This window comes from Amblyomma americanum, chromosome 5, assembly GCF_052857255.1.
Source record: "Amblyomma americanum isolate KBUSLIRL-KWMA chromosome 5, ASM5285725v1, whole genome shotgun sequence".
Lineage (NCBI taxonomy): Eukaryota > Metazoa > Arthropoda > Arachnida > Ixodida > Ixodidae > Amblyomma > Amblyomma americanum.
The window spans coordinates 142,378,584-142,400,577 of NC_135501.1; the positions used below are offsets into that span (position 1 = coordinate 142,378,584).

A 21,994-nucleotide genomic window follows, 5' to 3' on the forward strand; every position below is an offset into this window, starting at 1 on the left:
GACCAGTAAATATTCTGCGCGTACGTACAGCATGAGGTGTATAGCTTGGGAGGAACGCTTACTTTCAGGCATTTTGAGGGGTTTATTTAACACATGCTTTTTTGTTTATTATGCTAATAATAGAACACGCGTGTCGTATTGCTCCGATAGCATTCCGGCAATCATAAATTTTTTTGTAGATTAAGGATGCACTGTCGTTATATTTTGTTCCACATGCTAAAAAGGCACTTGGTATGCTCATGACGAGAAAAGTTTTGTAACCCACATCTTTGTAGATTAAGGATGCACTGTCGTTATATTTTGTATTACATGCTAAAAAGGCACTTGGTATGCTTATGACGAGAAAAGCTTTGTAATCGACATCTGTACAATAAGGATGCACGGTCGTTATATTTTGTTCCACATGCTAAAAAGGCACTTGATATGCTCATGACGAGAAACGATTTGTAATCCACATCAGTAGATTAAGGATGCACTGTCGTTATATTTTGTTCCACGTGCTAAAAAGGCACTTGGTATGCTCATAAAAGTTTGTAATCGACATCAGGTATTAGTCACGGCTGTTCTTTTCTTCTCCCTGTCCCTTATTGCCTTGCGCCGTGTTTTACAATCTAAACGCAGAACGCCCCTTTAAGCAATAATTTGTTTATTGTTGTTGTATATATGTGAGATTTTTGAGCATTACATATATTGTTTTACAACTACCCTCACATTGTTTAACTGCTAAATATACAAAAAAAATTATTCTAATATGTAAATTTTTCTGCTGAATCTTGCTAAAGAGCTGAAGAGGAAAAATGATGCGGCTCAAGGCTGGTTCAATGTTCTGTGCAATCCTACTCATGCGCTACATGTCAGGACGTCCTGAGATTTCTTTTTGCAAAGCGCTAACTTAGGCTCTGAATTTTTGTGCGGCATTGTCCGTTGCCATATTTTGAGAGAAAACTTAATTTCACGCAACGTATTTAATAGTGACAAATGTGAAAGACAAGGCACGCCTTGAAGTGGAGCGTGGCCCTAGGAATGCAAGAAAATAAACGTGGTCATCAGGCGTAAAATCGTCGTGAGGAACCCTGCCCCACAAAGTGAGTATCAAGGCCAATAAACCGTAACCTTAATTGCTTCGACGGATGCTTAGAAGGGTTTTCTTTGCGTCACTATAACCAAAAATATAATGGCTTCGTTATTGAGCTCAACCTGTTTATGAAGTGTTTTTTTTACAGTGCGTTTAGCTTATTTACGCTGTTTCTCAGTCGCAGATTCCTGCGATTTTTCCGACATGGACCTCGATAACATGGTCGACGCCGTTGTGAAGAAGTTGCCAAGCGAATACTTGAATCCAAATTTAAAGGTCGACAAAGTAATACCCGGCCTCACCGTCGGTCGCATGGCCTACACTGGCCTTGATAAACTGAAGACCTACGGCCCCGTGCTGCCGTACTGCCGGGACGGCTTGAGGCTCGTGCAAGTGGACTTGGCTAGCAGAGATGAGGAGCTGGCGGCCGCCATGCCTTGGGAGTACTGTGGTGGCAAGAAAGGAGAACTTGGATCGCGAGCCTCAGGCCGAGTTACGGTTACTTTCAAGGTAAAGTAGGGAACTCAGTAACTTTGTTTCAGTTGCCTAATTTGCGTAAGGACCAGTATGAGCACTTTCTTAGTCCATTTATTTTGTTCACCGCTCTGTGACTGTTTCACTCTACGTTTTTTTAGAGAAAAGGCAAGCTAGAGAATGAGTTTAAAAACGAGCAAGCGGGAAGCGAGCTTCTGGAAATCAGACGCGAGACCAGTGGAAGAAAAAGATGAAGAGCATAGAGGCTATTACTACCCGATGCAATCTTAGGGGCAGCTAATAGCAGCATTGGGTAAAATTATTTAGAAACGGAAGTACAGCCGCATGATTCGAGGCTTTAGGTCCCTATGCAATTGCTCATATTTATGAACCACATGACTGCGCATGCGTCCCTTTATGATAATTTCTCGTGGTGAGAAGTGCATATTTAACCCTCCATACGCTGTGTGGTTGTATTTGAACGTACGCCAATAGTTATTGGCCCTCGTGTTTCAGTAGTTTAGAATAAAAAAATGGTTATGCACCAAAGGTCGCGCAACTATCTTTTTCTTAGAGGGACGCAAAATGATGAAGCGACTATAAAAAAAACGACCAAGTAATGTACCGCTAGATATTATTATGAAGCGTGGCGTACCAGAAAAAGAACACAAATGAATGAAGGGGATAACTTGGAGACGAATAACCATGCCTCTATGTTTTCAACTTTCGAAAGCACACGCAACTGCTTGGAATAATGTGTTCATTAATTGTAACATTGAGAGCATCAAGTTTCTATGTATTTGTGTCTGGCTGGACGCATACTTGTAAAGTTATTTTCGTATGTCATGAGACTTAACGTTACAGGGTTGTCACTGGTTGCATATAACTAACCTCCATGAAAGACCTTTGTTAGGCACATATTATTGATAGAAAACCTTTGAATTGATATAGAAGGAAATTTAAAATTACATGTACCTAGAGGACGCACCGATATCCACATACTTGTCTAGAGCTCCCGAACGGCGCACTTGAAGCTATTTACAACTAGCTACTGTTCTTATAACGGCTCATGAGGTATGCATGTTCGCAAAGGACAACGGTTTATCTATACTAACTTTAAAAACTATCGCGAGGCTGCCGATAGCGGCGAATCTCATAAATGCAGGAGAGAGCGCGCCATTTCGGCGAACTAATCAAGTGTGTTGTTGTCTGTACATTTTATTCTGTTAGAAATTATACACGGGAAGTGCAGAGAGAATTTCGTTATTCACAGGCGTCGGGCGAGATATCAATCACAAATATTGTTAGGCAAGCTGACGTATTCTCAGTGTTGTTGTATGCTGTCCTATATTAAAAACAAATACATATAGCTGTTAAAAACTCCTTATTAATTACCGGTATAGGCATGATTTCGCCATGTCTAAAAGAATTGGGGGAGTAACTACAGCGCTCAACGGCGGGTCTATAAATCGCAAATACATATTTACGCTGCGAATAGTTGAAGAAAGGAAAAGTAAATTTCAGCTCTTTGAGGAGGAGAACAGTTTATGATAGATGTTAAGCATTGTGTGGAGAAAGCTAATAATGGATACAGAGTAGAAAAGACAGAAGAATACACACCAGCGTAATAAATAATGGCGGTCACTATGAAGGTACTTTCAGTTCTTTACAATATGCTAGCGGCTTATTTCTCTGGAAGAAGTTGGCAAAGTTTCTCCCCGACGCTATCTATCTCTCCGAAACTAACAGGTAAGAAAAATTGTTTGAAGTCAAATCAGGAAGCACAACACAGTGCGCAGAAATAAAAATGAAGGTAACTTAACGTAACTAATGGAGGGATAGCTGCTTAGAGAAGAGTCTGTAACAATTTTTTTTCTAAATTTTCAGGATGAAATTTAGTGTTAATAATTTTTCGGCTTAACTAGGGTACAGCGTATTTATGTGAACATGCGGGTGGTGAGATCGGAAATATATCAAAAAGTTCAGTCCTTAGCAAAACAAATTATATCAAAAAGTTCAGTCCTTAGCAAAACAAATTTTTCAACCTAAATGTACTTCAGACTACCTCCACAAAGTCTCCACGCCGAAAAAAATCCGAAACACAAAAATAACTAATATTTTAAGAGTCTAAAAGACGCAAAATAAAGCGCGGGCTTCGAAATGACGTTCCACTTCTTGCAATAAAAATTCGGAAACCGCTGTGCAGCCGACGCCATTTTGAAACCGTTAAAAGCCGTTCCGTGCCCTCTCGTTTGACAGCTTCCATGACAACATCATAGCAGGGCAGCCAACGTTACAGCGATTTTCTCGTGACTCGATTAACCGCGACTTAATAAGCACACATAAATTTCAAGTGATTATCTATTAGTGATTTTACAAATCTATTTCACAATCTATTAGTGATTTTACAAATACAGTTTTTGCCTTACGTGCTTTTTCTATGGTTTTTCTCGGGCTTTTGACTTGATCTTGGTCTAAATTTATTCTGGAGGAGCAAAGCTGTGTGGTGGGGACGCTATATTTGCTAGCATCTGCCATATGAAGTAAATTTATTTAGCCGTTCTCACAATTTACCGGCCAAGCCATTTTATACTTTCTATTCATCAATTTTATTTGCAAATGTATATTAACAGAGGGAAGCGCAAAAAAACCATTACTGCACGAAATTTATATTGGGTGACACAGTTTAGTAAGCATTTATCATCACGAAGAGACCATTTTCAGCCGAAAAGAAAACTAACAACATCAATTTTTGTTCAGCTATTCAAAGCCTAGGTCCATTTTTGGACTCTACATAATAAAGCAGATTTTTAAAACTCCTATGCTAAGAATTACGGCACAATAAAAATTATTCTTAAGTACCGTATTCTTCCTTTAATATAAAGCAAGAGCTTTCATTGATCCCAAATGTTATGCGGAGGCACGCGGCACCGCAGCGCTGCACGGACTCCGTATCACGGACTTCGTAGCGCGAAACTTGTCCCGGACGGCAGTCCATGGTACGACCCTGTTCCTTTGTCGTAAAACGCGCTCTCTCGACGGTTGGCCTTCTTCGACCGCGCTACATCGGCGGTGGCAACGCTACCCACGAGTTCCCGCTCTCTCCGGATTTATGCTTTTTCCTGCTTTGCCCCCAGCTTCACAATAAGCCCTGTTTTTCACTCCGTAATCACCATAGCCGTATTTCGGAGAAGCAGCAGTGGTCTCTGTGAGCGTGTGTGTCTGCGAAATAGCTGTCAAGCACATCGTTATCGAGGAGCTTGACTTTCGAACATTTTTTAACGAACAGCAAATACTTCACGTGTACTGGCAATCAGGCGGCTGCGTGAATGCCGTAAAATGCGTCTTTTTTGGTGGGAAGCAAAATTGATATGACAGGAGAAAGAACAGATAAAGCACACGGTGCTTTTCTGGTGCCAATCGGTGCTTTCGTCTATAGCTGTGTCAGAGTGGTGGCATTTGATGCCATTATCAGAATCCTGAGGTCAAAACAGAAAAAGCTTCTCAGTTGAAATGAAAAAAAAAAAAACTGTAGACAACTTAAAAGCTGCGATTTGGAGATGTGAGCATGCGGAATTGCGAGGTGCAGTAATAGCATTTGGAAATGTTATTCGTTCACAAAAGAATGCAGAAAAATAAAGTTCGGTTCTATGTCATGATAACAGAAAATAGTATCGCTCAAAAACCATGTACAGTACGAAAGCGTGCTTCGGTCTGCGCGACTATTTGGGCGCTGCTCAGCAAGCAAACAATTCTTGCGAATAATTCCAACTCTCAGTTATATTCGAAGAAAAGTGTACTGTACAGAAAAATGCTGCCAGTGTAAGCATCCAGGTTTCCTAGGGAAGCTAACTATTACGTAGTGAAGTCATGCTTTGTTCGCTTGCTATAGAGAAACCGTTTATTTATTTTTCAAACGCAGGTGGACGATTCCAGCGGCAACAAGGAAGCTAAGCTGGTGCATCACAGCGAACCAAAACTCGTCTCAATAGAGAAAATGTCCATGTATCTGTATGGCGCCGGAGATCTTATAGGGGGCGTTTTCGCCGCCTGCAGGCTTGTGTTGCCAGAAGTTCCCAGATCATTCTGGCAGGATCTTCTCACCACCAGACTAGGAGCCATATTGAAGGAAATATAATTCTGGCAAGAAAGCGTCTTTTCTACACCCTCCCCCCCCCCCCCCCTCAATTGCTTCCTCCTGCAGTTATCGTGGTCTGAGAACTCGCTACACCAAAGGTAAAAATCGGCTGCGAAATCTGGCAAGCAAGAAACCGTAACGTGAGGTATTGCACTTGTGAACGGCTCATTTACCTAAAAAATGCCAATTTTCATGTTGTGCGATTATTAAAGAATTGTCTGGTTTCTTCGAATAAAATTGTTTAATAAAAAATGTTTGGCTGTGTGTTATAGATTTCACGTGGTTTTAAGGCGTTAAGAGTGCTGTTCAGCGAAGAACCCGGCGTCACTGTGCAGTGGACGGCTTGAGTGAAATAAGTCCAGATAAGCTACCTATGGGGGCCAACTAGGTGGCACGTGGGCCACGTAGGTCACGCGACCTTGTTCCGTATTCATATATGCCCGGCGGATTATGAGCGAATTGTACGCTGTCGTAGAGGCCACCGAAGGCGCCTCCAGAGTCGTCTGTTAGCTCACTAGAGTCAAATTTAACTGGACGCTCTCCGCGTCGCGAATAGGTTTTATATAGTTACCTACGACTTCTGTAGGCAGCCACTAATCTTTTTTTTTCGGCCACTTAGAATTTTGCAGTGGAACTGTCATGTTTTCCGAAAAACGGGAGCCAACCTTCCATTTCGCATCCGAAACTTCTCGGACGTTCCTCTCATCATAGCTCCCCAAGAACCGCTGAGCCCCTTATGCTCGCTGCATATAAGAACTTCACCGCGCTGAACACACGTGAGAAAGTTCACATTAGCACGTTAGAATACAGATACACAGAGAGATCGCTGTGATACAGCACACTGGCTACTCGACACAACCACGCGTACATTTAGACGTACTTCCCACCGGACGTCGTAAAATCTGTGTCCTAATTCTTACCTTCCATAGGGAACCTGCGCTGGAGCTTCCCCGCTTCCTACTAGCGCCACTTAGCGGCTATTGTCGCAATTTTTGGTACGACGAAGGTAGCCAATGCGGCTCGAGGTGGGCAACTGAAAAAAGACCCAAAACCATCGGCGTATACCACGGTGTTTGCAAGTGCTAGACTGAACAGGGCTACGATAAGTGTGTTTTATCCTTGTTTAGGTCATGACCGAGTGAATAAGCGCGGTACAGGAATAGATTCAGACAATTGGATAAATACGTCAAATGTGGATGCGGCTCATTTGTTGGTTGTTTTGTCTTACAAGCTTTAATTTGCTTAACGCAATGCGGCTTTGTAAGTCGTGGCGCATGTAAGGTAACCTGTTTACTCACTGCACACTCCAGCCGGCAAACCGCGTCCGCCAGCCATAGGTCGACACCCAAAGGAACAATCATTTTGTTACGAACGTCAAGCGATGTAATGCGCACCACCCTGAGTGTGTTACCAATTTTTGCCACAGCATATATCACCGCCAGGCTCCTACAGTGACTTCTTAAGGTTGGTTGAGGGGCATAAGTACACCCCAAGAACAATTTACTTGGCAGAAGTTGCTGGATATTGCTTCACTAGTACTCTGAGCTATTTTGTTTGTCACTTGCTTCAATGTTAGTACTTGCTTGCTTACGTGCGCGGCACGAAAACTTTCTTGCGGTATTTGATTTAGGATGTATGCTAATTCCAGCAAATACATAGCTTTATTCATTTAACATCAAACAAAAAGACACTGTATTTAAATGCGCTGCTCCAGGCTGTGATTCATGATGGTACATCGTTTTTGTTTAGCACACTGATTTTAGACCGTACCAGATGTACTAAAGGTGCAAGCGAGGCATGTTGATACAATCGCGGACGCCGCGCCGCTAAAGCCGTACAGGCCGTAAGTTTCGCATAGTGCTGCAAGCGATACAGAGCAACTGGATTTTCTTGTTTTCTCTGAATAAAAATTTTTTTCATAATACTGAATGAAAAAATTTCTGATGTTGAATAATTTTTTACTCATAAAAAAAGAGAGCACGTACTCAGTTCGACTAGTCCGCCACAGATAGTCTCCGTGTTGTCCTGACGCCTGCATTTTTTAGGGTGGCTTAACCAACGCCGAGAATCATGGCAGCGGTGTTTTAGCGGCGTCATGAGCGCAGTGTCCCAAAGCAAGCTTTTGAGGTGCATGGTACATACGATGCACCTGCGGAACTCACGCGTGCTGTTAACCTCGGAAGCGTAAAGAGTGGGAACCTCCATGAAACCCATGTAAAGGCGGTCGTACACGATCATACGTTTGCTTCACGTCCAGTTATGCTTACATTGGTTAGCTGACACACAGCTGCATGCGTTATTCTTCGCCGTCTTTAGCACTCTAGCAAGTGCAAAACAGCGCTGCCCGGCGCAACCTTATCTGCCTACTCTATCAACAGGAAGGCCTACTAGCTTAGCTAAAGCAAAAATATCTCACCTCAGATATTCGCACAAACCGCTCCTTTGATATACACGCTCGTCTATTCCCCATGTGAATGCCGGCTACACACTATTAGACCTCCACTCTGGGATCACTCATATTCGTGCCCAGTCGGCGTCAGGCCCAAACGGCCTGTCGAATAAAGCTCCAAGCAATCTGGACCCAGCATTTGTTCCATTCGTAGCAGACTTTATTAATTAATTCTGGTCATCCGGCAGCCTCTCGGGTGTGTGGATATGCACGCGCAACTTTCATTCTAGAACCAGGAAAACGCATATCGCTAAACACACTGCGGCCTTTATCCCCACCCTCATGCGCTTCCAGGCTCACAGAGCATGTCAATCTCACCATACTGAAGCCATCCAGGAATGATTGTCCACTCTTCTCGCACGCCCATGCTGTGATTTTGATCTCATCTCTCGCCACAGGACGTCATGTTTGAAATGTGTAATGAAGTCCTTGGGCCGTATTCCATATGTTCTCTTTGTTGTCTTGTCCATTCGGTCCTCTGCCATTGGTCACTGATTTACCAGGTTTTTAAACATTTGTTAGGAGCGATCTGATCATTAGGCGGTTAGCAACCGGACGTCACAATTGGCTGCAATGTTCACTCAACGAGAGCCAACGGTGAGGTGCATTGCACCGCTCTGTCAATAGAAGGCGACCGGACCTCACCATCTGCTGCCATTGGGTCTAATTGCAGCCAATGGTGAGGCCCGGTCGACAACTACCCAGTGGTCAGGTTGCTTCCCATAGACGCTTGAAAGCCGCTGGTGTCCAATGGCAGAGGCCCACATCGACAAATGAACAATGGATAGTCAAGGAATACGGCCCCTGGCTGCACCACCTGCGGCAGCAGGGCAATACTCGCTTTCAGTTTAACTTGGACATTCGATAACATGACTCACCATCAATCCTGCAGAACGCACATAATACTACTTTGAAAACTTCCTGACCGACCGCACCCCGAGCGTCAAATAGATACCCATGACTCTTCTCATATACCCATCGAGAACGCAGGGACGGCACAGTTCTCCGTGTTGTCGCCCTTCCTTTTCAGTTGGGTCTGCTATCATTTGCAGAAAAACTAAGTTACATTTCTAACCTACACCACGCTTTCTATGCAAATGGGCGCGTTGTAGCGACCACAGAATGATAAGGTCTCCAATTAGCTTGGATTTGAAGGGGGAACGGAAGAAGCTAGTGACGAAAAAATCTATTAACGAGCTACCGGAAAGATGAAAAATACAGGAATTCAGGATATCGCTGTAGAACAGATATTCAGTTTCGACTGAGGAAAACGATCTTAATGTTCATACAAGGAATGGTGATGTGAGAGCTATTATTACGGTGTAGGAGAAGGAGGTGGAGGAGGAAGGGGCGGAAAGGCAGGGACGTTTACCGGAAGAATAATCAGTTTGCTAACGTACACGGGGGAAAGGAGTGAGGGGATAAAAAATGAAAGAGAAAGGAGAGTCACAATGAGAAGTTGGAGTGCGCAGTAGAAGTAGGCGGTTGGATGGTTTGAGACGATACCGGCAAGCTATCTCAGGAGACGAAAGATCTGATTAAGAAACTTCAAAGCATGTGGGCCTCTAACCCTATACAGATAGAATAGAAAGAGCAGAGCTATCGAACTTAATAAACAAGCGCAAGGTAGCCGATATAAGCAGTTTAATATAGAGAGAATCGAGCTCTAAATAACGGAGGTAGCCTAAGTGCGGTGAAGAGGAAACTAACTACGGCTAAAAACCAGATGTATGCGTCAAGAGACAAGGAGGGCAATGTCCTTAGCAATATGGATAAGACAGTTAAAGTAACCGAAGAGAATTGAGCTCTTAACAACGGAGGTAGCCTAAGTGCGGTGAAGCGGAAACTATCTACGGCTAAAAACCAGATGTATGCGTCAAGAGACAAGGAGGGCAATGTCCTTAGCAATATGGATAAGACAGTTAAAGTAACCGAAGAGTTCTACACAAAAATAATACAGTAGCCATTGTCATCAGAACGTTAATGATAGAGACAGTAAAGAAAGAGGAAATAAAGAGAGGCTTAGGAGCAATGCAAACTGAAAAAGCGGCTGGTGAGGATCAGGTAACAGCAGATCTGTTGAAATAGGGAGGGGAGATTTTCCTAGAAACACTAGCCACCTTGTATACGCAATTCCTTATGACCTGGACTATACGAGAAGCGTGGAAGAATGCAAACATGATCATAATTCATAAGAAAGGAGACGCCAACGACTTGAAAAATTACAGACCGATCAGCTTACTGTCCGTGGCCTACAAGGTATTTACTAAGGTAATAGCTAATAGAGTCAAGGCAACCTTAGACTTTATTCAACCAAATGATCAAACAGGCTTTCGTAGAGAATATTTCACAACAAATCATATTCACACTATCGATCAGGTGATATAGAAATGCGCAGAATGTAACCAACCCCTGTATATAACCTTCATTGATTACGAGAAAGCATTGGACTCAGTGGAAACCTCCGCAGTCACACAGACATTGCGGAATCAGGGTGTAGGAGGGCCTTATGTCAAAATACTGCCAGATATATATAGGAACTGCACAAGGCTCCATACAGCCAGCAATAAATCCAATAACCAAGGGTGTCAGGCAAGGAGACACAATCTCGCCAATGCTATTCACCGCATGTTTACAGGTGGTATTCCGAGGCCTGCATTGGGAACAGTTGGGGATAAGAGTTAATGGAGAGTGCTTGCATAACCTGCGATTCGCTGATGACATTGCCTTGCTGAGTCACTCAGGAGGCGAACCGCAAATCATGATCAATGAGTTAGACGACAGAGCAGAACCGAGGGTCTAAAAATAACATGCAGAAAGCCAAAGTAATGTTCAACAGTGTAGCAAGGGAACAGCAATTCATAACTGGCAGCGAGGTCTGGAAGTGGTAAAGTATAGGAATACGTATACTTAGCGCAGGTAGGGAAAGCTGATCCGGATCGTAAGAGGGAAATAACTAGAAGGATAAGAATAGGATGGAGCGCATGTGGCAGCTAAGTCCTCTCAGATCATGAATGGCTGTTTACCAATATCCCCGAAAAGAAAAGTGTACAACAGCTGTATCTTACCGGTACTCACCTACGGGGCAGAAGCGTGGAGGCTAACGTAAAGGGTACAGCTTAAGTTAAGGACAGCACAGTGAGCCACGGAAAAGAAAATGTTAGGTGTAACGTTAAGAGACCGGAACAGGGCATAGTGGGTGAAGGAACCAACACGTCTTAATGACATCCTGGTCGAAATGAAGAGCAAGAAATGGGTTTGGGCAGGGCATGTACTGCGAAGGCAAGAAAACCGCTTGTCCTTAAGGGTAACGGAGTGGTTGTTACCATTGTTAACACTGCATGCACCGCACCTGGATATGTCGCCGCAGGGTTGGCAGACAGTGCTACGCGATCGCAGTGAAATTCTCGTCTTATCGATCTTAGGAAAGAGTCTAGAAATAAGTTCATATAAGTCAGTTCTCCTTTAGCGGCAATACCGTGTGCTCCAGAGATTGGCCTTTTGAGCATGTTGCCACTACAGCTTTATTCTTTCCTGCAAAGCTTGCTCTTTGGCCTATGCAGTTCAAGCTAAGGCCAATATTTTCAAGCGGACAAACACATCACTTATCTATGAACTGGATGTCTGACTATGCATGTGAGGCCTGCACGTAGTGCGGTAAGTGCATCAGCTCAGCTTTCCCGATGCTGCGAACGTTTCAATAGAGGTGTATTTTGCCAAGCTAAGAAGCAGCTTTGAAAAAAAAATCTGATCTAGACAAATACACAAAAATAAATGGGCAATATCAGCTATATCGTCTTAAAAGCTCGCCCTTTGATACTTCCGCAGCAAATAAAATCCTCTTTCTACCCCTTGGCTCTCCGAAAACATTGAGGCGGTCGAAATATTAAAGTCGGAATTGGCCCTCTCTTAGGCACAAAATCAGCTGCTACCAGAACAGGGTGTATTTGAATCTATGTTACTGTAGCGCATTAAGAATAAAGATAACTACCCGCTCTGTCTATTCACATAGAGAAACACCTGTTTTAAGATATTCTGTTCGTAAGGTAGGGACGAACTGCTGAAATTTGCGGGGAGAATTTCGATTGATTGCAGCGCTAATTCGGCTAATTTTCCTAAGGGCGCCTACCTGATGGGGTGTTTCCTATTTTTCTATAGGTAAGTGCATCAAAAATTTCTAATACAATCAATTATTCCTATCTGATTTATTTCACCTTTATATGAATAGCCTTGCTCCCCTCAAGCTTTTCTCAGAATACTGCAATACTTTTAGTTTTTTTAATAAAACTCTCCTAAAGCAATATCCAGAGAAAAACAATTTCCACGAGTAATTCTTGGTAATATAGAAAGAAAAGGGGGCGTATTTTGGATAGACAAAGTGGGTGTAAATTACGGAAATTATTGCTTCGCTGTGTAACGGTGCTTGGAGAAGTGGGCAGGGTTAAAGGTAACGCAGAAAAAAGCAGCGCACGCATAGCTTCATAATTGTTTCGTTTGGCAGGGAGATTTGTTTGCTGTTTCATTCGACTACACATTTCCACGCATGTCTCTACGGCATCGAGTGGTTCGCTACCAATCAGGCCAAGCCTCCTCTCTCCCCTTCATTGACGGCAACATGTTGCTGGCGAATCGCATCTGGAGTTCCTTAGTCTTTTCTTGACATCTATTTCCATATATTCAATTCAAGTTTTATTTGCATCTATACATGTAAAGATGACGGGAGTACAGACAAAAAGCCAAATGAATTCGGCTTGACGGGGTCTGCACTCCCTACAGAAATGGCACTGTGCAAAATAAAGAGAACACAAATATACAATACTGGATAAACGAGAAAAAAAAGCATTAGTGAACATTGTATAACAGAAATACATACGGGTAAACAAATCAACGATAGAATGCTGCAAGGAATTATATTACAGAAAGCGAATAGTATAAAATGATGCAAATAATAGTATTGAAATTCGCATCTATAAATAATAAGTTAGCTACAAGCAGAGAAAATTGGTCAAGCATTCATGGCGTCAGTGTATACCAGGGAAAAAAAGGGAACCACAGTGAGCCCAATAAAGGAGAAATAGGTGTCTATTGAGTTTCTAGTGAGTTTAGCAAAGATGGCAGTGCGTGGCGTAACATTTGTTGACCGTAGTTAGTGCGCGCTTTAGGAACGTACCATGTTTCTCTGTGACGTGTGTTCTAAATGCTAGACTTCATTGTCAATAGAGATAAATGCTCGAAAATTTCGCGTTCCGTTTTTTCGCAATAGTGAAACGCTTGAGTAAAATACTACGATATATGGAGGTGACCGGTTGTAAATTAAGGGCGCTGAAAAGAGGCTGCGTATGAGCGTCATATGAAGAATTGGCGATAACGCGCACTGCTTTCTTCTGCAATAGGAGAAGTTTTGTGATGTTAGACATCGTGGTGTTTCCCCAGACTAAATGACAGTAATTCAGATGGGACAGGAAGAGAGAGTTATAAAGCAGTTTTTTGACGCTCAAGGGAAAAAAAATCGAAGTTTCGTTAGTATTTCCACAACACGAGCACTTTTGTTAGCAACTGAGTCTGTATAAAGATTCCAAAGTAAGTTTTCTTGAAATACGACCTCGAGGCATTTAATGGATGGCACAAAGTTGATAATCGAGGAACCCAATTGCAAATAGCCGTTAATGTGGAAATTTTTGTTTTTAGGTTAAAAAAGTACAGCCTTTGTCTTGTTTTTTATTTATGACAGTGAATTCAATGAACTCCATCGATTAAGTTCACTTAACGCAGCGTTCGCAAGAGCCAACAGGTCCCTTGCACAACCAGATGTAAAGAACAGACTAGTGTCATCAGCGTATATTAAACTGCCTCAAGAAGTTCGTCAAGGCTTTAGGAGGTACAAGGCAGAAGAACTTCCCCTGCCCGTCTCCTTTGATCAATATTCTTAACGGCTAGGAAAGGAGTTTTAGGGAGCGAGTTAGCGTTCTTTAGGCAGCGGAAAATTTTTTCCTGTTTGTCACTGCGCGATTCGGGAAGTTTCGGCTCATGTCTCAATGTGCCTCGTTAAACCACACGTGACTGCACAGAAGTAAACACCTGTTTACACCACGAGACCACATGCCTAACACTGAATTTGATTGCACAAAGTTTCACTGATTCGGTTGCGTCCAAAGTCGTCTTGTACAGCGGTCAAACTAAAATTAAGCGTGAATTCCCGACCGCAATAATGGGACGGGAAGCAGGTTGATTCATTGGGAGTATTTACAAGAATCCGGCTAAATTGGTATATTGTTGAGCTTGCCGCTCCATTTGCAGAACAGTGAAACCGAAGTAGCACAAATTTATTGACGCAACCAGCTATCTAACAGTCTGCAGCAATAATCAGAACTCGAAGTGAAGTGTTGTCTTCAGTTCACATAATGAAAAATGTCAGCCTTTCTTAGTTCAATACCCCTGTTCTCGTTGGCGTTCGCTGCCCCACTACTTCATGGGTAACGTGAGACGCTTGAGCGCAAAGGTTTTTTTTTTATGTCTCACGCATATTACTGAACTGCTCGAGATCGCGGACGAGTTATTATATGAACGCTAAAATAATGTTGATATCATGGTCCCTCCAAACAAGAGCAATTAGCTTAATCATGCGTGGACTTTCATTTATTCAGCATATAATTCATTTCTGGGTAAGGAGTGCGCGGCACTTCCTGAAGGCTTTATCTACTATTACGCAATTTCCTATCAAACTATGCATGCCTTACTGTGACAAAGAGTAATATGGGCATGCGACATCGTTGTAAAATTGTCTCCTTTCGCAATCATGATTGTTCAAGCTTTGTGTTGTTTGTTGCAGCAGGCGGGAAGGGTCTAATAGAAAGAGGAACCTTTAAGGATAGAGCATTACAAAATATCACCATGTTACAACTATGTTTTTGAATTAACACTCTTGTCTGGCCGAGTTGGTTCATTTCTAACAAATAATGCACTTGCGCAAAAAAACGCTAAGGCGCCCCTGTGCTGTGCGATGTCAGTGCACGTTAAAGATCCCCAGGTGGTCTAAATTATTCCGGAGCCCTCCACTACGGCACCTATTCTTCCTTTCTTTCACTCCCTCCTTTATCCCTTCCCTTACGGCGCGGTTCGGGTGTCCAAAGATATATGAGACAGATACTGCGCCATTTCCTTTCCCCAAAAACCAATTATTATTATTATTATTATAAAGAAGAGAGGACGCAACAAAGTAACACATACGACAAGAACAGAGCGCAACTTCCAACTAGTTTATTAAAAGCAGGCAACTTGAATATATTCCAGTGTTAGCCAACAGAAAGATTACAAAACCGAAAGAAAGATAAACCACTTGCGCTGTTCATACCAGCAAGCCGCCGCCAAAGGTACAACCAGATATCATTCTGTCAAACTGATATGATACTCCAAACATAACAAGCAAAACATAAAACCAAAAAAGAGAAACTGAAGAATCATGAGGGGAACAATGAACGCGGGGAATATGAGATATCTTAGCAAAACAGTGTCAAAAAAGCCATAACAAAAGCAGTCAAACATAAAAGTGATACATGTCAACGGGTAACTATCCTCGTTTCAAAAGCAGTGTCAAAAAAGCGAGTGTGAAACGCTAAACACATTAAGCCACAGAGATAACAGCACCGAATTTCACCGACGTAAAGCAACCTAGAAGACATCGAATTTACACATGTCCATCTAAGAATGTTGTCTTTTTCGAGCAGAACAACTGAAGCAGTACTAACGCATTCGTCACCGGTGTTAGCAATATGAAAAGCCTCAATTATTTCTGTCCGATGTTTGGTCTTAGCATGGGCCAGAATCGTGGTATTGGTAAATATGGGCTTGCAACCATGACCCACAGTATGCTCTGGTAGGCGGCGTCTTTCATTGTTTTTTTATTGTCCTCTCGTGCTCTCGCAGTCTCTCGTTGACGCACTTTCCCGTTTGTCCGATATATACGCAGCCACAGGTAAACGGAATTCGATACACGACATTGGTGGCGCATTTGACGTAATGATAATCGTGCTTCTTTTCACATGACTCTCGCTTCTTGGAGAGGACAGTACAAATACTAGAAAGCTTACTGGGGGCGGAAAAAAGAACCTTTACGTCATATCTATGGCCTATCTCTTTCAAGATGTAAGAAATTCTATGAATATATGGTATGATCTGCATGCTCTGTCTTGGGATTGTGGTGCTCGAAGTCTTCTTGTTGCCTTCTTTTACCTTCTGTAGAAGACGGACTGTGACACTGCTGATGACGTCAGTGGGGTACCCTGCTTTCTCGAGACGGGAAATTTGGTTCCGAAAACTGTCTTCCAAAAAGTGCGGGCAGCTTTTGTTGAGCGCTGCTTGAAGAAGTGTTCCTACAATCCCACATTTTATCAATTTAGAATGGGCGCTTTCATAAGGAAGCAGACTTTTCCTCGTACGTGGGTTGTACTTGTAACACAGATTGCAATCAGGTTGACCAAAGTTGATCTGCAGATCTAAAAACTGGATACAGTTGCCTTGAGGGATTTCCCAGGTTAACTTCAAGCCTCTAGACTCGGTGGTGAACAGCTTAACAATCTCTGGTACCAAACTTTCAATACTGCCTTCTGACAGAGCGCTCAGTATGACCAGGTAATCGTCCACATACCTCATAATTTTGAGTATGGCCGTCCCTGTCAGGTTTTTCTGGATACGGTTGTCCACGGCAGATAGGTATATGTCACAGAGCACCGGTGCGACTGCAGAGCCTATGCAAATGCCATCTTTCTGCACAAAAAATTAATCTTCGAAGGATATGGCTGTCGATTGCAGGTAGAATTCCAGCAAGTTGATGAAGTTGTCCGTACTGATTTCAGTGTAATTTTGGAAACTTATCTCATCTATGCTGGAAATCTTCTCCCGAACCGTTTCTAGAAGGTTTTCATGTGGAACGGAGTAATATAGATCCTCGACGTCTATGGAAAACGCTGAGGTGGCAGAGTGAAGTTCTTGAAAAGCAGTGATGGCCTCTGTGGAACTTTTGACTAGAAAAGGATCATCGAGGGTCAGGCGCTTGAGTTGTTGCTGTAGATACTTGCTGACTGTAGCCTGCCAGGTCCCTCTTTCAGAAACAATGGTCCTTAGGGGGCAATCAGGTTTATGGGTTTTACCCGAAAAGAATACTTCCAGGAAGTTTTCATTGAGTTTTCTACTTCTCTTTTCATCCTGTCGAGGGAGAGTGCCTGTAGCATCTGCACAGCAGTGGATTTCTGTTTCTTTGGTTGAAACTTTAGTTGCTTAAAATTCTTGCTTAATGCTGCATGCGCTTTGTCTTTGAAAAGCGATTCAGGCATCACGACAATTCCCCCTTCTTTGTCAGCCTGGAGTACGGTGGCACCGCTACGCTGAATCGCCTTTGCCGTCTTCAAAATGGGAGGCCTTCTTCTTGGTCCGGAATCAGCATTCCGCAGGAGGCAGTCGACGCCATCACCAATCACTCTCACTTTGTTGGTTACAGATGCTCCGGTGGCTACGTTCCTCACAAGTTCTAGAAGTTGTGGTCGGTTTGTATGTGGTCCATAGCTTAATTTAGGGCCATTTTGCAGAGTTCTTCTGACGCTGTCGGGTAATGGCACGTCCCCCAGAACGGTGACTGCGCCTGCCGCTTCTCGCTGACTTTTTCCTTAGGAGGCAGGTTTGAGACTACATGGCGCCACTGGAAATCTGTGGAATTAGCGGCCAACTTCTTGTACTCGGCGAGGCGACGAGCTTGCTTTGAAGGTTCAGTGCTCTCATTCACAAGTACCTTGAGACACTCCTCCAGCAACCTAGCCTGATTCCAGTATTCCGATTTCATAATCTTGCAGATGCGTCTCACATGACCCCATGACGGCTCCGTTAGTCCAAATACGCGTCGCACCTCCAGGGGCGCCTGCTTCTTTTGGATGCAAAAGGTTAGATACTTTGCTTGGCAGACGGTGCTGGCGATTAAATTGACGCATGTGATTGCTGGGCCAAGAATCTTCGAAGAAGACAGAAAAGAGCCCAATGTAGGAGAAATATGTTGAATTAACAATCTTGTCTGGGCGAGTTGGTTCATTTCTAACAAATAATGCACTTGCGCAAAGAACACAGGGCACAACAAAGTAACACATACGACAAGAACAGAGCGCAACTTCCAACTAGTTTATTAAGAGCAGGCAACTTGAATATATACCAGTGTTAGCCAACAGAGATTACAAAACCAAAAGAAAGATAAACCACGTGCGCTATTAATACCAGCAAGCCGCCGCCAAGGGTACAACCAGATATCATTCTGTCAAACTGATATGATACTCCAAACATAACAAGCAAAACATAAAACCAAAAAAGAGAAACTGAAGAATCATGAGGGGAACAATGAACGCGGGGAATTTGAGATATCTTAGCAAAGCAGTGTCAAAAAAGCCATAACAAAAGCAGTCAAACTTAAAAGTGATACATGTCAACGGGTAACTATCTTCGTTGCAAAAGCAGTGTCAAAAAAACTGGTATATATTCAAGTTGCCTGCTCTTAATAAACTAGTTGAAAGTTGCGCTCTGTTCTTGTCGTATGTGTTACTTTGTTGTGTCTTGTGTTCTTTGCGCAAGTGCTTTATTTGTTAGATATGTTTTTGAGTGCAGATTTTTTAATCGTTAGCATCTACCTTGAAACTATACAATAACAATATGGAAATCGCTTATGACATGCCGCATATATTCTTTTGGACGTCAGAGGCACATACCAGCAGTGTAAGGGCTATAATTTGTCTCGAGTTTAAAAGATTAATGTTGCTTGATCGCTAGGACGAAGACACATTGAGACTCGAATCCACAGTAACAAAGATTGACGTCAACTTGGCGCCATTCGAAACATTAAACGCAGCACTGTTCTTGAAGAACTTGGAACGAACGGATAGAAAATTCAACAAAGTTTTGTCGACCTCGACAAAAACGATCTAAAAGCACAGTCATCTTCAAAGGACAGTCGAAGGTCCATGCACTTGTTCCTAGGAGCCTCGCATATAACATTCAGTCTTGCACTTTTTCCTTCGAAGTGTTCAGGACATCTTGGTGATTGGGGAGAGTGTCGCAACGGTAGGGAAAAAAGCTAGCAGTAATGAATGTCTTTAATTGTATGTGCTGAAGATTGCTTAGTTGCTTAAGATGGAGACAGATTTGTCACGGCAGGAAGTGAAAGAAAATTTTTTTTTATGTCATCATAGTAAAGACTCATTTCTTGTTTGTGGTGGACAGTGGTTTCCCATCTCTGCAGATAAGGAATGGGGGCTTAAGTTCACGGGCGAGGAGGTTTACACTCGTTGGCCTAACGGACAATCGGGGCGAAAAATGGGAAAGCAGGCTGCAGAAAAATTTTATTTTTTCCTCCAGAACATCGTGCATCGTGCGAAAAATATGGTTAAGAAAGCCAAAAGAAACCTAACTGCGAGGGAAAAAAATCCAGAAAGTAGCTTACTAATGACTTAGTATTCGAACGACTAGTCGAAGGAAAACCAAACTGTCGTTGTCTGCAGGTGACTAGCCTCCAAAAAATCAGGAAAATAGACTACCATACATGTGCCCTGTAGAGCAGCATGCGATTGCACTGTGGCGGCAACAGATCAGCTTCGCTGGTCGGTGTTTTAGACCACTTGGCCCTCTGAATCCTTTTTTTGTTTTTATTGTATGAAAATCAATCTCGCTGGCCTGCCAAATGCCTTAAATACAAGAGTGCGATTCCGTGATGCCGATACACGCTTCCTCCAACATCCCACTCATCATAATTGCGGAAATCATACTAGACATTTCAGAGGACCATGCCAGTAATTTAAAAAAATTGGCTGTTTTCTAGTAAATACAAGCTGTGGTGGCGTAGTATTAACAGTGTCCTGCAACTTAAAAAAACAGAGTATTACTATTAAGTATCGAAGTCATTGACACGTCGAGGGAGTTTGTTCCTTCCCGAAGAGTCGGTAGCTGGTATCCTTGTGCACGTATCTATTTCCATTATTTTCACAGTTGCTCTTTTCCTAAATTCCAAGCAATCCCTTTCTGATAGCTGAACTTGAAAGGCGACTGAGTTTTATGTTGGCGCCGACAGATAATGTCCGTGAAGGAATTTTGTGGGGTTTCCTGACGGAGGTTGCTGATACATATTGTTTTATTTTCTCCCTGTCCGAATTTCTTTACATGTGTTGCAGGTCTTAAAAATGGCGATTAAAAAGGTACGTACACGTAGAGTATTCCCTGCGCCCGTGTATGGGCAGGCTTATCTTTGGTTTATATATTCTAGCCACTGAACCAAGTTCAGCGGATGGAGCTCCAAACTGCTGCAAAACGTTTTCGTTTTAAACTACACACGTCGCTTCTACCCATATAGGCCTGCCGTAATGCCAAGGAGACTTTTGTACCATATCGGTGAAGTGCCGTCTGTGCGACCAGCAAGAGACTATCGATCACTGCTTTGCGCGCTGCCACCATGCAGTGTTTTTCTAGGATATCCCTAAATGAGAAACTAAAAAATAAACTGCGAACTGGCCTATCATTATAAAGTTCCTGCCTGTACTGAACGATTACGGAATTCCTTGCGATTTATTAGTGCACTTTAGCTTCTGGAAGAGCCTCATGATAGATCGCTATGCAGAGACGCCTCGTCCAGCTTAGTCTCTGCTCAGAGACCAGTTCCGCTTGGTGTGCTGGAGTTTAAGCTGCGCAGCACCGTACTTTTGAATGGCTGACAGTTCTTGACGCGTGCACATTAGGTGTTTCATGAAAGCTCGCCACCATTTTTTATTTTGAATTAAAGATAGGCTTTTCACTGCATAGGGACACAAGTGTTGATGGACGTCAAAAAATAGGTGAGTCATAGTAACGAGTAAAGTGGAAAAATGCAGGCAACAATCGCTGTTCCGCCGGCATTCGAGTAATGAAATGGAACGAGGACGACCGCAGCGCAGCAGGGGCAGAGATAGTAACGTGGCACGTCGCCACAGAGTGCCACGATTTTATGGAGGTAACTTTGTGCTTCCTGCAAGAGCGTGGTTTTCGAAAGGAGCCAGAAATGGCTCAAATTTGTAACCAAAATTTCTAAATCCTAAAAACTTACATTGCTCTTACTAATGTCCCCGGGTTTGAATCCGACCGTGGCGGCTGCGTTTTTATGGAGGCAAAACGCTAAGTCGCCCGTATTCTGTGCGATGTCAGTGCACGTTAAAGATCCCGAGGTAGTCTAAATTATGCCACAGCCCTCCACTACGGCACCTCTTTCTTCTTTTCTTCGTTCACTCTCTCCTTTATATATGAGACAGATACTTCGCCGTTTCCTTTCCCTAAAAACCAATCTTACTAAGGGGCGGCTACAAATAACGTTATTGCGTTAAGGTACCTAACGGTAATTGTTAGAAAATTAAATGTTAAAATTTAGTCATGGTACAATGCTCAACATTATTTCACTGTTCTCTGGCCTTCAGGAAAACAGTTACAGCTATGCCAAAAAAAGGTTCTGTTTACGGCAAAGCTACTATTTAAAAGATAGTTAAATTGGTTGTTGAGGAAACGAAATGGCGCAGTATCTGTCTCACAGCTCGGTTGGATACCTGAACCGTGCGGTAAGAGAAGGGATAAAGGAGATAAAGAAATAAGAAAGGAAGAAAGAGATGCCGTACTGGAGGGCTCCAGAATAATTTAGACCACCTGGGGATCTTTAACGTGCACTGACATCGCGCAGCACGCGGGTGCCTTAGCGTTTTGCCTCCATAAAAACGCAGCCGCCGCGGTCGGGTTCGAACCCGGGAACTCCGAATCCGTGGAGGGCTGCGAAATAATGTCGGCCACCTGTGGATTTTTAACGTGCACTGGCATCACA

General features: G+C 43.1%; 1 protein-coding gene across 5 annotated transcripts in view; it reads left to right on the forward strand.

Moving 5' to 3' along the window:
- Window positions 1-5,723, forward strand: part of LOC144132794 (uncharacterized) — a 185,764-nt gene extending 180,041 nt beyond the window's left edge. For all 5 annotated transcript variants that reach the window (XM_077665453.1, XM_077665450.1, XM_077665448.1 and 2 more), the window contains 2 exons: window positions 1,254-1,585; window positions 5,472-5,723. In XM_077665453.1, the coding sequence (XP_077521579.1) occupies window positions 1,254-1,585; window positions 5,472-5,687 (548 nt within the window). In that variant the 3' untranslated portion in view covers window positions 5,688-5,723. The remainder of the gene's footprint in view (window positions 1-1,253; window positions 1,586-5,471) is intronic.
- Window positions 5,724-21,994: the final 16,271 nt, after the last annotated feature.